Below are 13,594 nucleotides of genomic sequence, written 5' to 3' on the forward strand. Positions count from 1 at the left end.
GCCCCTGCTTTCAGCCCTGGCATGCTGTTCACCTCTTTGGGATGGAGAGACGAAGTCATCTCTCCAGCCTGGGAAGAAAGACCTTGCTGTGTTTGCAGGGCTTGTGTGTGAGTTTGGGGAGGTAAGGGTGGAAAGAGCAATAGAGTTGACAACAGTGACATCGTTGGTTGCTGTGTAATGAGCTTATCTCAGTTAAAATCAATCATTTTCTGGTCGTTAAAAAACATTATATTTAGATGGACCAATGGAGTAAAAACAGGAAAGACACTCTTTATTCTGTCGAAATTTCTGGAGCCCTTTCTTGTCTGCCTCCTCTTCAGTTTTAAATCCTGACCTATCTCTATATAAAGCATCTCTGTTAAGATCTCATGTTCTTTTCAGATTCTCCTCACAGTGTCAAACCCTCTTTGCAGTTCCCTGCAGCAAATGAGCTCTCGTGATGGCCTAAAAGATAGGCCTGTGCAGAACATCAGGGGAGGAATGTCGGGGGGTTGTAACGTGGAAAAGATAAAGGCCTCTGTCTCCTGGCGCACCCTGGGAACGAGGAGCAATGCAAGAGGAACAGAAATGAACATGCTGCCCCTCCGTGTGTGGAAATGGGCCTGGTTTTTCAGTTCTCATCGTGTGGCAGGGTTTGCTGGGAGCCATGAGCTTTGCTTTTAATTTACTAACAGGAAAGTGGTAAAGGTCATTTCACTGTAGCACATGGTACTATATACTGAATAGATTTCCTGTTTGAAGGAATGGTTATGTGTTCTGTCAAACAGAAAAACAAATGAATATTTAATTCCCTCAGTGCTTAAGACAGCTGCCCTCATAGCTGCATATTGCTCTTAAGTTTTATGCTGCTTAGTGCTGTTTTTTTCTTTTAACCATGAGGATGTGCCCAAGCCTAAATCCCAGCTGCCACACCCTTATAGTCATGAAGAAGGGAGGGGAGCCACCAAGAGAAGCACGAGGGAGCAGGAGCAGATTACCTCACACAGTGGCTCATCAGCATCAGTCACTACTGATGGCACTCTTTAAAATCCCAGAGCAGGGCTTCACGAGAATCCATTTCTGTGTTTCTGCCTCCTGCCAGGGATGGCTGGAAATGCTGGGCATGGTAGAAGGATGCACACCCCTAACCACAGCGGCTGTCTCTCCGAGTCATCACATACGCTGTTGCCTGCCTTTTTCCCTTCATTCAGCTCATTACCTAGTCTTGAATCAGATGTGTGGAATGGAATGTTATTTTAAATGTGCAGTCACTCATATTTGGGTGCCAAGTAGAAATTATGCAACAGCAGCGTTTGTTTTTCTGAGAAGTTGAAGTTTGGCCTTGCCCCTCACAGCAGAGTTAAAGCTCGGGGTTTTTGCAATTAAGCACTTTCAGTGTGTACCACAGACACCCGATCCAGCTCTCTTTAATCGAATTTGACTTGGCTGTGAGTATGCTTTCTTGGTCATCCCTATGTTTGGATTGGGAAAGTGGTTTCTTTAGAAGGAAAAGGAAAAAGGCTGTTGGGCTTTTTACTCCTTGTTCTGTTGCCTTTGTCTAAGGTCAGCAGGAGAGAAGGGAGCCAGGAGGCTCTGTTCATTGTTTGAGGCATGCCAGTGAGTAGCAAGGTGATCTTGTCAAGTCATGTCACTTTCCAGGTGCTGGTTTTATTGTCTGGAGAATTGGGGGTTTAAGCTTAAATTGTCTTTAGGGTCCCCTCTAACCCCCAAAGTCCATGAATCTTTGATTTTGTGCATACACAGAAATTGTTTCTCCCAGATGTCCGTGGTATTTTGCTAAGGGGGAACACTTGGAGCAGGCTCCGGGTTTGGGAGTGTTCCTGTCCTGGTGGGGCCTGGAAATATGGCTAAGTAAATTTACCCTTTCATCATTATGGCTGGTATGCCAGACGTTCTGTGACATGGAAACTCTCATGCTTGCTTGAAATTTCACCATTGGGCAGCTTTGAGTATTCAGTTTACTTGAGCGGCTCTGCTGTGCCCAATGGAAGCAGAGTTCAGAAGTGAAATAATACCTGTGCAAACTATCCTTTCTGATGCCAGATGCCTTTTTTGGATGAAATAACTTGTCCTTTTTGAGAATGGAAAATGATCGATATAGCTTGCTATTCTAGTTCATGTTATTCAAGGCTTTGACCTGCAAATAGCAATGGGCTATATGTTAATATGATTTTAGGGCCTGTGCTCAAAACAAAAGCCCCAAACAAACAAACAAACAAACAAACCCTGTCTTTATTCTAATAGTTCTGTCTGTGACACCTACACAATTAGAAAACCATTCCTTGAGATTTCCCTTGAGTTGTCATCTTTTTAGTTTGAAGAAGTTCAGCTTAGGCTTAGTGGCTTGATTGGCTGCCCTTCTTCCCAATAGACTGAGAGGTTTGTGGGAGCAGAAAGGGGAAGAGAAAAGCTTGGAGAGGTAAGAAGCAGGAAGGGCGAGCAGCACCAAGGGAATGCTGAGCATCTCCTGTTAAGCTGGAAGTCGTGTGATCCCAGCTGAAGGGGTATGATTGGAGAAAGCCATGTAGCCACTGGTGGGGCTGGGACCTGAGTTTCTTCCACTCCAAAGTCCACTGTTGCAATCAACTTGCTTCACTCTTTTGCCTGGGTTTGGGCCCATCTGTGTCAGGCTCCTGCTGAGTGGCACCCACCCTGCCTTGCACTGGTGTTCTCAAATTGCTCTGAAGTCTGGTAAACCCCGACCTCCAGGGATCTACCAAACTTCAGAGCGATATTAACAGTGCAACAAGATCAGAGTACCAAAGTGGTTCACTTCTATGTGGCCAGTGCTGGCAGCATAAATCAACATTTACCAACTATGTAAGTGGTAGTGAGAAATGAGGCTTTATATGTGAGCAAGAAGTAGCCGGCATGCAAGGGTTTCCATTGGGCCTGGAAAAATGGCAGAACTGGAGAGGTGAGGGTAGGGTCAGGGCCTGTCTGGTGGGGGAAGGGCATGAGCCAAGGCAAGCCAGGCACTATATTAGCAAAAAACAGTAAATTAGCCAGGCTTGCGGGAATTCCTCTGAAAATATTAGCATTGTGGGTATGTAATTATTGTCCCAAGCTGCCAAGGCTTGATTGGAATGTAGTTGTTATTCAGAAATCGCCTTCAAACCAACGGTGGCTGCCTCCTCTTGCTCTATTGAAAAACAGAAATGCTCCCATCTCAGATCTGCTTTGCTTGGTAATGCCAGTGCCCCTGTTTTTTTTGATCCCGGTTGTCTAAATTGGCTTTATATGTTGCTCATAAGGGTTAAGTTAAAAGTTTAAGTGGTCATTTAACAAGGAAATTTGAATTCTTCTGCAAACATAACTGCCTTGTCAAGTGTAGCCTTTCGCTGGGAGGGAGGGTTTCTGTCATTGGGTCACAGGCTGTAGGTTCTAACAGTCTTGATCCTGAGGAGGTAGAGTCCAGGGCTGGGAACCTCATCGAAGTTTTGACCCTTTGTGAGCAGTCTGGCATGGATCACAGGCCACATTCCTGGATCCTCATCCATCCAGACCATAAATCAGCAATAGGCCTGATCACGCAATGCCATTGTGTTACCTGCTGTTAGGTTTTGTTTTTTTTTTTTTTTTTTTAAATTATGAAGCATAAGATACATACAGAGAAAACACGTTATGTTTAGAGTTCAGTGAATTTTCTCAAGTGGAACACCCTTTGGTAACTCTAGCCAGATTAAGAAACAGAATGTTGTTGACACCCAGAAGCTTTCCTTATGCTCTCTCCGGTCTTATCTGCTCTTCTAACACCCTAGATTAGGAGGGCCACCTATGTTTGCACTTGGTACTAATGGAATAGTACAGGAGGTTACCCATTTGTGGGTGGCCCATTTTGTTAAATACTAAGTTTGTGAGATTTATTTGTATGGCTGGGGGTAGTTCTCATCTATTCCTTCTCGTTAGATTCCATTGTGTTCATTTCAGAATGATGACAGTTATGTCTACCTTGCCTCCATCAGTCATTAGGGAATATCCAGGTAAAACTTAGAAAAAGTTAAAAGTACTGCTTTAAAATACAATACAGTATGTTTATTGTTTGGAAGAGAATAGATTTAAGCTGAGTAAAATGAAGGCAAAGATCCCAAGGATTGTAGTCTCAAAAGAGAGGAGGAAAGTACTCCTGCTGCATGGTCTGGTGCAGGGGGTCACGGGGCGTTGAAGAGCAGGGTGCTGTTTAAATCTGTGTCTCTGCTTCCTGTGAGTGGAAAGTTGACTGTGGAGTCAGTTGTCCTGTGAGCTACACATTTGTCTTTAATTCTCCACAACATCTAACTGGGCCCCTCTGCTTGATGGCAGGGGTCTCTTTAATCAGTTCTTATTTATTGTTTATGAAGTCACCAAACATTTTCAGTGTTCCCATTGAACCACCTTCTTTCACTAAGAGGTGATTACTGTGGTTCAGAAATAATTTGTGCTTCTCAATTGGGCAAAATCTCCCTGTTTTCTCCCATCAGGCCCTGGATGGGGATTTCTCTGAAGACAACCGCAATAAGTGTCGCATCGCCACCGCACCCTTGATTGAAGCTGTGGAGAACCTGACAGCGTTCGCCTCGAACCCTGAGTTTGTCAGCATTCCTGCCCAGATCAGCTCCGAGGTAGGGAGTGTTTACAGGAACATCATACTAAGGTCTTTGGCTAACTTTGTGTGGCACCAAATGAGTTACTAGTTAAAACTCCAACAGCTCTCTCTGTCAACATGTAGGCTACTGTTACTCTTGTCAATGATGGCATGTGCACAGTTAGTGAAACACAATGACTACACCTCTCTTGAGAGATAACGTATATGTAGAGAACAATCTTACTGCCTAGGTTTGGGGCTATTCTTGGGATGTGTCACACTCAAAAAATGCCATTTAAGGGGCAAACATGGGCTTGAGTCCCCGCCATGCAGACCCCTGGTAATCCAGTCTTCATGGTTCCCTGCCCTCTTTGTCTCCTTCAAAGGGCAGAGGTGGTGATTTGGCAAAGAACAGGACCTTTCAGGGCCCACGTCATTCACTCATGTCTTCGACCCTGACTTTGATTTCTCTGCTGTTTGGTCTCAGGGTTCCCAGGCACAGGAACCAATCCTGGTCTCAGCCAAGACCATGCTGGAGAGCTCATCGTACCTCATTCGCACTGCACGCTCTCTGGCCATCAACCCCAAAGACCCGCCCACCTGGTCTGTACTGGCTGGCCATTCCCATACAGTGTCCGACTCCATCAAGAGTCTCATCACTTCTATCAGGTCAGTTTCCCATCCGGAGGTTGCTGCCAGCCTGCATCTCAGCGGGGAAGGAGGAGGATAAGCCCACCAGGCTTTTTACTTAATAGTGATATTGTTGATCATTATCATCTTTTTCTTTTCTCTTTGGGGCCGGAAGCACTGGTCACAATAGTAATTGCTAACTTAAGTACTTACCATATACCAAATACTACTACAAGTGCTTTATCTGTGTTACTTTATTTGAACATCACAGTAGTCTTATAAGGTACCACTGTCATTATTTCCATTGTAGTGATGAAAAAATTTAGGCAGAAAAATTTGGGTAATATCCCCAAGGTCACCTTAAGGCCCAATGGCTGTCTAATCACTGTACTACATTGTCCGTATCTAGGAGTTTAGTCATTGAGCACCATTGTTTATTTAGCAGGATTTGTGGTTGCAGTTAGTTTGCTAATAAGACAAAGAATATTCTAGGGCCTGCAATACCTCTGAGCATCTCTGACCTTGTTGATAGTGGGAGCATAAAAAGACATCCCCAAGTAGATATAACATTTCTGAAGTTAACCAGTTAATACCTCGCAGCATGAAATTCATCTTCCCTTAATTATATTTTGCTTCCTAGTTGCTTTTGAAGCTCAAAACCACAGTTAACTTTATTTCTTAATGCCTTGCAAAGAAAAATTCACTACATGTTTTAATTCCTACTGTAGCCCAGGACTTTGTGACTAGTATGCAATGTAGAAAGCATAATATGTTTGCACTGGAAGTAGTGCTGACTTTTTTTTTTTTTTTTTTTTGAGTAAGAGTCCTGTGCTTAAGCCAGTGAATAGAAAATCCAAGTCCAAATTGCTTCATTTGCAGTTGCCTGGTATCAGCCTAAGGTGGAGGGCAGGACCATATTCTTTCCACCAGAAATAAGTAGAGTTATGTGAAGTGTTAAATTAAGGAATGCATGGGCTGTGCAGTGAGACGTTGCCAACCAGGGGTCAGGGATTCCTCCTGAAAGGAGGTGACTGAGTCAGGGAGGAAGTGGACAGGGATCCTGGCCCACCAGTGCTGGAGCAGGCTGTGGGACTTGAGCCCCATGGAGCCTATGTCCAACTTGCACTATTCCTTCCAGGGACAAGGCCCCTGGACAGAGGGAGTGTGATTACTCCATCGATGGCATCAACCGGTGCATCCGGGACATCGAGCAGGCCTCGCTGGCTGCTGTCAGCCAGAGCCTGGCCACAAGAGACGACATCTCTGTGGAGGTAAGCTGGGAATCTGGGGGCCTGCTTAGTAGCCTCTAGATATGTTGAAAAACCTTAGCATCAGACTTGGAGGGGTAGAGGTTGTAGGGCCAAAATGTTTCTGTTGCTGGAGTTTCACCATTAGACAGCCATTCTCTGTGGAGCCAATCTGGGAACTTTTTGGAGAGGGTAGGGCAGATGCCAAGTAGTGAAGGGTGGCTTGGGGGAAGGAATACAGGTACTGGGGTGGAAAGTTCAAAAGTAGCTGAAATTTGGAGGGAAAATATCAATATCAAGGTAATTTAGGGGTACGGTGGGTACCATGTTTGTTTAACACATCAGTTGAGCGGACCTAGGTATGTAAATTTTGAATAATTCTCTGTTGTCATATTTCATCAGTGTGCTTTTTAGTTAGTTGGCAAATTCAGCATTAAACGAATGCATTTGGTCTGTTCAGAGATCAAGGATTCTGCCCTAGGTTATTCAATATCCAGCATTTGAGGACTTTGGCATCCTATTATTAATTTAAAGCCACTTTGCCCTTTCTTGCTTGTTTTTCCAAAGTTTAAAATGGAATTTTCCTGCTTTTTCCCTTTGGGTTTTTTTCTATTACCTGTCCAAAGGTTCCTGATTTTTACTTCTATCTCTACCGAAAGCACAATGCTTGACTTGCAGAAGGTGCTTAATAAACATGGATGGTCTGTTTATTGATGTTTATCTTCCTGCCACTGAATTCATTAACAATCAGCTTTTGGCCCAGAGTTAGTATTGCTCATTTTTATTAATAGAGCTGTCTATTTCGCTCCACCTTCACCCTCCTATTTCCAAAAAAAGAAGGATTAAGTTTTCTCAAACTGTGTGGGATGCCAGAATTATTCTTTTGAATCTGTTATTAAAGTCCGTATGTATATGCATGCAGATAAGGGTACCACTTGATAAATTATCACCAACTGAACAGGCCTTTCAACCAGCACCCAGATCAAGAAGCAAAGTTGAGGCCAGGCGCTGTGGCTCATGCCTGTAATCCTAGCACTTTGGGAGGCTGAGGCGGATGGATCACTTGAGATCAGGAGTTCCAGACCAGCCTGGCCAACATGGTGAAACCCTGTCTCTACTAAAAATACAAAAATTAGCCTGGCGCAGTGGCAGTGGCCTGTAATCCCAGCTTCTCGGGAGGCTGAGGCAGGAGAATTGCTTGAATGTGGGAGGCGGAGAGTGCAGTGAGTGAGCCGAGATCACACTGCCGCCCTTAAGCCTGGGCAACAGAGCGAGACCCATCTTAAAAAAAAAAAGTAGCAAAGATGACCAGCACCCCAGAAGCCCCCCTCATCCCCCCATCCTTTCCCCATATCCTCCCTCACCCAGTACATCTTCTGTTTTAACTCCCTCACTAGGAAGAGAACCCTTCCCCTTTAATTGCATGTGCTCCCTAATCATACACCCTATTTAATTTAACAAACCATCTGTAATAAGACAGCACTGTTGGACTATTCTTGTGTTCTTGACTATAATCACATTATGAATATGAAGGTAATAAGTAATTAGCTAAATAAAACCCTTGGCCATCTTGGAAGTTTCTCTCTGCCTGCTCCCATCTGTCTCTGTTTCTCTTTTTCCTTTTCTTTTTCTTTTTCCAGGGTTTTGTTTTCAAGTTTGCATGTTAGTCTGCTCCTCTTGTTGAGGACACTCTGCCCGCATCCCTCCCGGCCCACAGGCAGCATTGTTCTGTGGGAAAGTAGTGAAGGCCAGAGTCTCATTTCTGATGAGCAGGACATCGCTACTTTGGCGGAGTTCACTCAATTCCATGCTGGTGTGTGCAGACGTAAAACGCCCAGTGCACTGATGCGTTAATCCTGTATCTATCAGTGAAGCTCGTGTGAATAGTCCTACAGAGGGATCTGATCTTTCCTGCCACTGGCTAAGAATCTCCACCTTTGAATCCCCCATCCCCCACACTCTCAGAATCATCTAGATATCTTGCTCTGTCTCTTTACAGCATGATTCAATTCTTTAGGGGTGAAGAGATTAAACCATCTCTCAAACATGAGAAGAAAGGTGTTGAGGGCACCATGTTTGATATTTGCATGCACACCACCAAACACAGTGGACTGAGATCTAAGCTGAGCATTTTCACAGTGCACTGTTTGGGAAGTAGTCCTGCTTTCAAGGAGCTAATCTCATTTTTATGTCACTCTCCCTCCTTGAGGAGTTATTAGTTCTGAGAATACAGTGACCTGGAATGTTCCCTCAGACCCCTCCATTATCTGCCTGCATTTGGAAGAAGTTGTCGTTCCTTCTTGGAAAGCCATGACTGTTCTGCATGTCTACTAATTCCATCAAAGAACCTAAAGTAAAGATACCGGTAGCATCAGTTGTCAGGGTTGACAGGAGCAAGAAGCCGGTTGCAAAAGCATCTCTCATGCCTGCTGCTTCTCTCTTTCTCGGGAGGAGTCATCACTGAGAAGGTCAGGGCAGGGTGCAGTGGCTTGATGGCACACACGCAGGCATTCTAATGTCTGCTTTGTGTGGCCTCTCTCATTTTTCAGAGGGGTCTTTTTGAATCAGTGCAGCTCTGTGGGGAGCTGTTATGGGATGAACTTGACACTTCTCTCCTTATCAGGCCCTGCAGGAGCAGCTGACTTCGGTGGTCCAGGAAATCGGACACCTTATCGATCCCATCGCCACAGCGGCTCGGGGAGAAGCAGCTCAGCTGGGACATAAGGTAATGCACACCGAGGGGATCCTGCGAGGGTGTGCATGTTATCACAGGAGAGAGGGTTTTATTGACTTTACTGTTATCATTCCCAAAAGCCTGTGGTGCAAGTATTGTGCCTGAGTCCAATGCTGGTTTAAGCTGCAGAAAATAACACTGAACCTCTGTCTGGCATCCTCTCCAGAAATTATCAGTTCAGGATCTATTTTTACCTAAGTTCAGAAGAAAACTTCAGTGCAGTTCTTCTGGTTGTGGCCAGAGATGTAATTTGGCATTTACAGTCATCCGTTGCAATCGACCTTTGCTGAAAGAAACCAGAGACTGAAGCAGACACTCCTAGCCTGGAGTCTGCCACCTTTGGCTGGCTGGCCGGCCAGCCCCATTCTGGTGTGTTTAAGGGTACATTATTCTTTTGTGGTTTCTAACATAGTGTCTACTCTTAGACATAATGAGGCAAAGCAGACCTCTCTGGATGACCAAACCCTCCCTAGGTGTCCACTCCAGGGGAGCCGTTCAGCTGGGGATTCATACCCACATTGTGTTCAGAGCCAAATGATATCTTGCCTGGTTGGGGTTCATTTTGCAAATTCTTCAAGGACAGTTGGCTTGTTATGCAGCCTGTGCCTCAATAAGGAGAGGCCAGAAATTGGATTTTTAACCACCTTGGGTTTCCTAGCATTTTATCAGTGCAGCTATCAGTATAGATGTACACAGGAAGAAATACAGTAGCCAAAATCTTCTTGGCAGGTATCGATTTTAGAAAATCAATATTCTTGCTTTTTCAAATTACAGAATAGCTTAAGGGCCTACTCACCTTCCCACTGGTTCCAAGGAGGGATTTTTAAGATTTGAAATCTCAAAGGCCAGTGTCTTTCTGCCTTTTTAAGTGTGGCATATTTCATTTCTTTTTCTTTTCTTTTCTTTTCTTTCTTTGTTTTTTTTTTTTGAGATGGAGCTTTGCTCTTGTTGCCCAGGCTGGAGTGCAGTGGTGTGATCTCAGCTCACCACAACCTCCGCCTCCCGGGTTCAATCAATTCTCCTACCTCAGCCTCCTGAGTAGCTGGGATTACAGGCATGCACCACCATGCCTGGCTGATTTTTGTATTATTAGTAGAGACGGGGTTTCTCCGTGTTGGTCAGGCTGGTCTCAAACTCCCAACCTCAGGTGACCCACCTGCCTCGGCCTCCCAAAGTGCTGGGATTACAGGCATGAGCCACTGCGCCCGGCTGGCGTATTTCATTTCTTAGCTGAGTTTCTTTATACGGCAATTAGAAAAGGGCTTGTCCATCTGTCTGAAGAGGTTTGCAGGGGTAGGAGAATGGTCTGGACACTGGGGCCACTGCCTATGTGCCCATAAGGGAAACTGAATTTAGGGGAGAAGCTGGACATTTTTTCAGCAGTTACTTTTGATTCCAGAACTTTTGTAATAGAATATTTCTGGATGTCTTTGGAGGACAATACCCATGTCTCTGCGGATACTTCATTAGTGTACGAGATTAATTCCTATGTTAGTGGTTAGCATCAAAAGAAACATAATATATTTATGTCACTTGACTTATAAATTTACTCTTGGCCCTTGGGCTAATCCATCTCTTACCTTCTAAAAGAGAATTTTGGACAGAGGCAGTCGGTGCGCCCTCTATCCAGAAGAGCCGTGGACTGGGAGTTCACACCCACATTTTCCCCAAGGCTTCATTGCAGTGCTCGGGTGGGGCCCCAGATCAGCAGCTTCAACAGCACCTGGGAGTGATAAGAAATGCCAATTCTCAGACCCCAACTGTGTTCCTGAAGTTCTGTGGCTTAAAACAACAGAAATTTATTCTCTCATCCAAAGTCTAAAATGAGGTGGTGGCAGGGCTGTGCTCCCTCTGGAGACTGTAGAGTGGATTCCCTAGAGAATCTGTTCTTTGCTGCTTATATCTTCCTGTGGCTCCTGGCACTCCTTGACTGTCGTGCTGATCCCTGCTTCCGTAATCACATTGTCACCTGCTCTTAGGTGTCTCTTCTGTCTCTTAGATGGACACTTGTTATTGGATTTAGAGCCCGTCCCGGTAATTCAGGACATTTTTATTTCACGGTCTTTAAATGCACCTGCAAACACCCTTTTTCCATATGAGATCACATTCCCAGGTTGCAGGTGTTTGAATATGGACATATCTTTTGAGGGGCCACCATTCAATCCACTGTGTCCCTAGACCTAGGAATGAACGTTATGTACCAATTACTCAAAATTCTGTGTTATTTTAATGCATGGGCTAACCCAAGGAAGGATGTTTCCTGTTCTGTCATGTCTCAAGAACTAATGGTGTTAAAGTCCTTGCTAAGCTCCCTAAATACAGAGAAAAGCACATGCCTTCAAACAGCTTTGCCTGTAATATGTGAGCACCTAGCCTTTACTGAGTACTTCCTATTTCGCGGTTAGCGTGGTGAAGGGCTTTCATGTACACTAATCCTCCTACCAGTCCTGATGAACTCTCAGTGCTATTATTAATCCCCATTTTACAGATAAGGAAACTGAAGTGGAGCAATTGGAACAATTAGCTAAATATTTCTCAGTAAGGAATTGGCAGGGAAGATTCAAATCCAGTGATTCTGAAGCCACAGCTGGAAGTCCTTCATGGCCCAGCCATGCTACCTCCATGGGGAAGCCGGGCTCCCATTTAGTTTTGCATTTAATTATTCTCAGCACACAGCAACCGCTGACATTTGACAGTTGCATTGATGAAATATACTTTGAAAATAATAAAATTAACCTAGAAAACATATAAGATTCTAATGCATTAAACATTTTGACTCCTCCTTTAGGACATAAAGGACCACCCTAAGCCCTCTGCCCCGATGACCCTTTAGTGCTCCATTCCCTTTGGTGGTGACACCAGTGCCCTTCCTGGGGACGAGGATGAAATCAAATGCAAGTGTGTGGAGCTGCTGCCTGTGGTTGTACAGGCTGTGCCCTCCACAAAGGCATTTGGCCGAAGTGGGAAGTAGGGACCAAAATTCAGCCCATGCTCTGCCCTGGCGTCGCTCATGTCTGCCCAAAGGACCCCTTTAAAATTCACCCAAAGGCTCCCTAAGGGCCGGGAACAGCCCTATTCACCAGGTTTGAAACCTCTCTGTAAGATAACCATAGAGGAAATAACAATGTAAAAATAAGTTTATTGTTGGCCAAATAATCATGTCTCACTATTAGCGTTAATTAAGTTTTATTTTTTGGACACGTTCCCTCACCTTGCCCTAGCCACCCCCACCCCATCATCCTCCACCCTCTCCTGCTGGCCCAGTGACTGCTCATGTGAGTGGTCTTCCTGTCCACATCCCCACAACACTCATTCTTCTAACATGTGATGGGAAGAAGCGTTAAGGGAGGTGCTGACTAAAGGTTTGATCTTAAGTTCTCTTAAAGGGCGTAATTTAGCCATTAGTCATTACCGCACAGAATGAGGCATTGAACAGAAAAGTGTGATTCATGCCATTGTATTTTATCTGAGTGAGGATAGATTTTGAGAGGGGATAGATTCTGGTGTCCGAAGTGAATATAGCAAAATGTTAAGATCTCATATTCTGATGCCAGGTAGAGGGTCATCCAAACACCAAATGATAAACTTCTAAAAGTGCGGTGCTCCCACAGCAGCAGGACTGGAATCCCAATGAAAGTGAAAGAGACCACAGATTGTGGCAGCTGAGAGCCGGGGCTGTGGGGTGGGATGCCGCTGTCTCCACCTCTTAGCTGCATGAGATGGAGCATGCGTCTCAACCCCTCAAAGCCTCGGTATCTTCATGTGTATCTGCCTCTTAAAGTTGTGGAGGCTCAGTGAGGAAATGGATGTTAAACTTTCAGCAGAGAGCCTGGCATAGGGGGTGCGCCCACTAGATGTTTGCAACACATGGCCCACAGCGCCCAGCTGGTAGGCGAGCTTTGGTGAGCGTGGATGGATATGCATGGCAGTGCCCTCCTGGAAAGAGGCCTGTGCGGAGGCAGTGGTTCCTGTCGGGATAAGCTTTTTTTGTTCTCCCAAGTTGGGCGAATCATAAACAGAGCATCTAGGCTGATGTGAAATCATTTGTGCTGTTTTTCCAAATCAAGGCTTGGTCAAAATGCTCTGGGCAAAAGGCAGTTGGGATTGGCTTCCTACAAAGCTTTTGAAGGTTTCTTTCATCTCCTGCTTTTTTCTGCTCCCCTGCTACCTTACCCTTTTCCACTCCTCCTTCCTCCTGGGTTTGTAAGATGTCTTTAGTTCTTTTAAAAGTTGTTAATTTATAGAAATTGACAGTTTGTAAAATTGAATTCAATTCTCATATCTAACTCTGGATCTTGGAATGGGTTTCTTAGCACCTCTGCCATATTTAGAGAGATGAAGAACTCCCTGGAGAAAGTAAAACCAAGAAAGAGTCCATTAATTAGCAAGCACTTTCAGCAGTAAATTGTAGCAGATCTG

General features: G+C 44.8%; 1 protein-coding gene across 13 annotated transcripts in view; it reads left to right on the forward strand.

The window, feature by feature from the left end:
* The window catches only part of TLN2 (talin 2), a 452,474-nt gene that overhangs the window by 367,327 nt on the left and 71,553 nt on the right, over window positions 1-13,594 (forward strand). For all 13 annotated transcript variants that reach the window (XM_063698575.1, XM_055364066.2, XM_055364059.2 and 10 more), the window contains 4 exons: window positions 4,461-4,601; window positions 5,052-5,233; window positions 6,333-6,465; window positions 9,065-9,166. In XM_063698575.1, coding sequence (XP_063554645.1) covers window positions 4,461-4,601; window positions 5,052-5,233; window positions 6,333-6,465; window positions 9,065-9,166 — 558 coding nt within the window. The remainder of the gene's footprint in view (window positions 1-4,460; window positions 4,602-5,051; window positions 5,234-6,332; window positions 6,466-9,064; window positions 9,167-13,594) is intronic.

The sequence above is a fragment of the Gorilla gorilla genome, chromosome 16, assembly GCF_029281585.2.
Source record: "Gorilla gorilla gorilla isolate KB3781 chromosome 16, NHGRI_mGorGor1-v2.1_pri, whole genome shotgun sequence".
Lineage (NCBI taxonomy): Eukaryota > Metazoa > Chordata > Mammalia > Primates > Hominidae > Gorilla > Gorilla gorilla.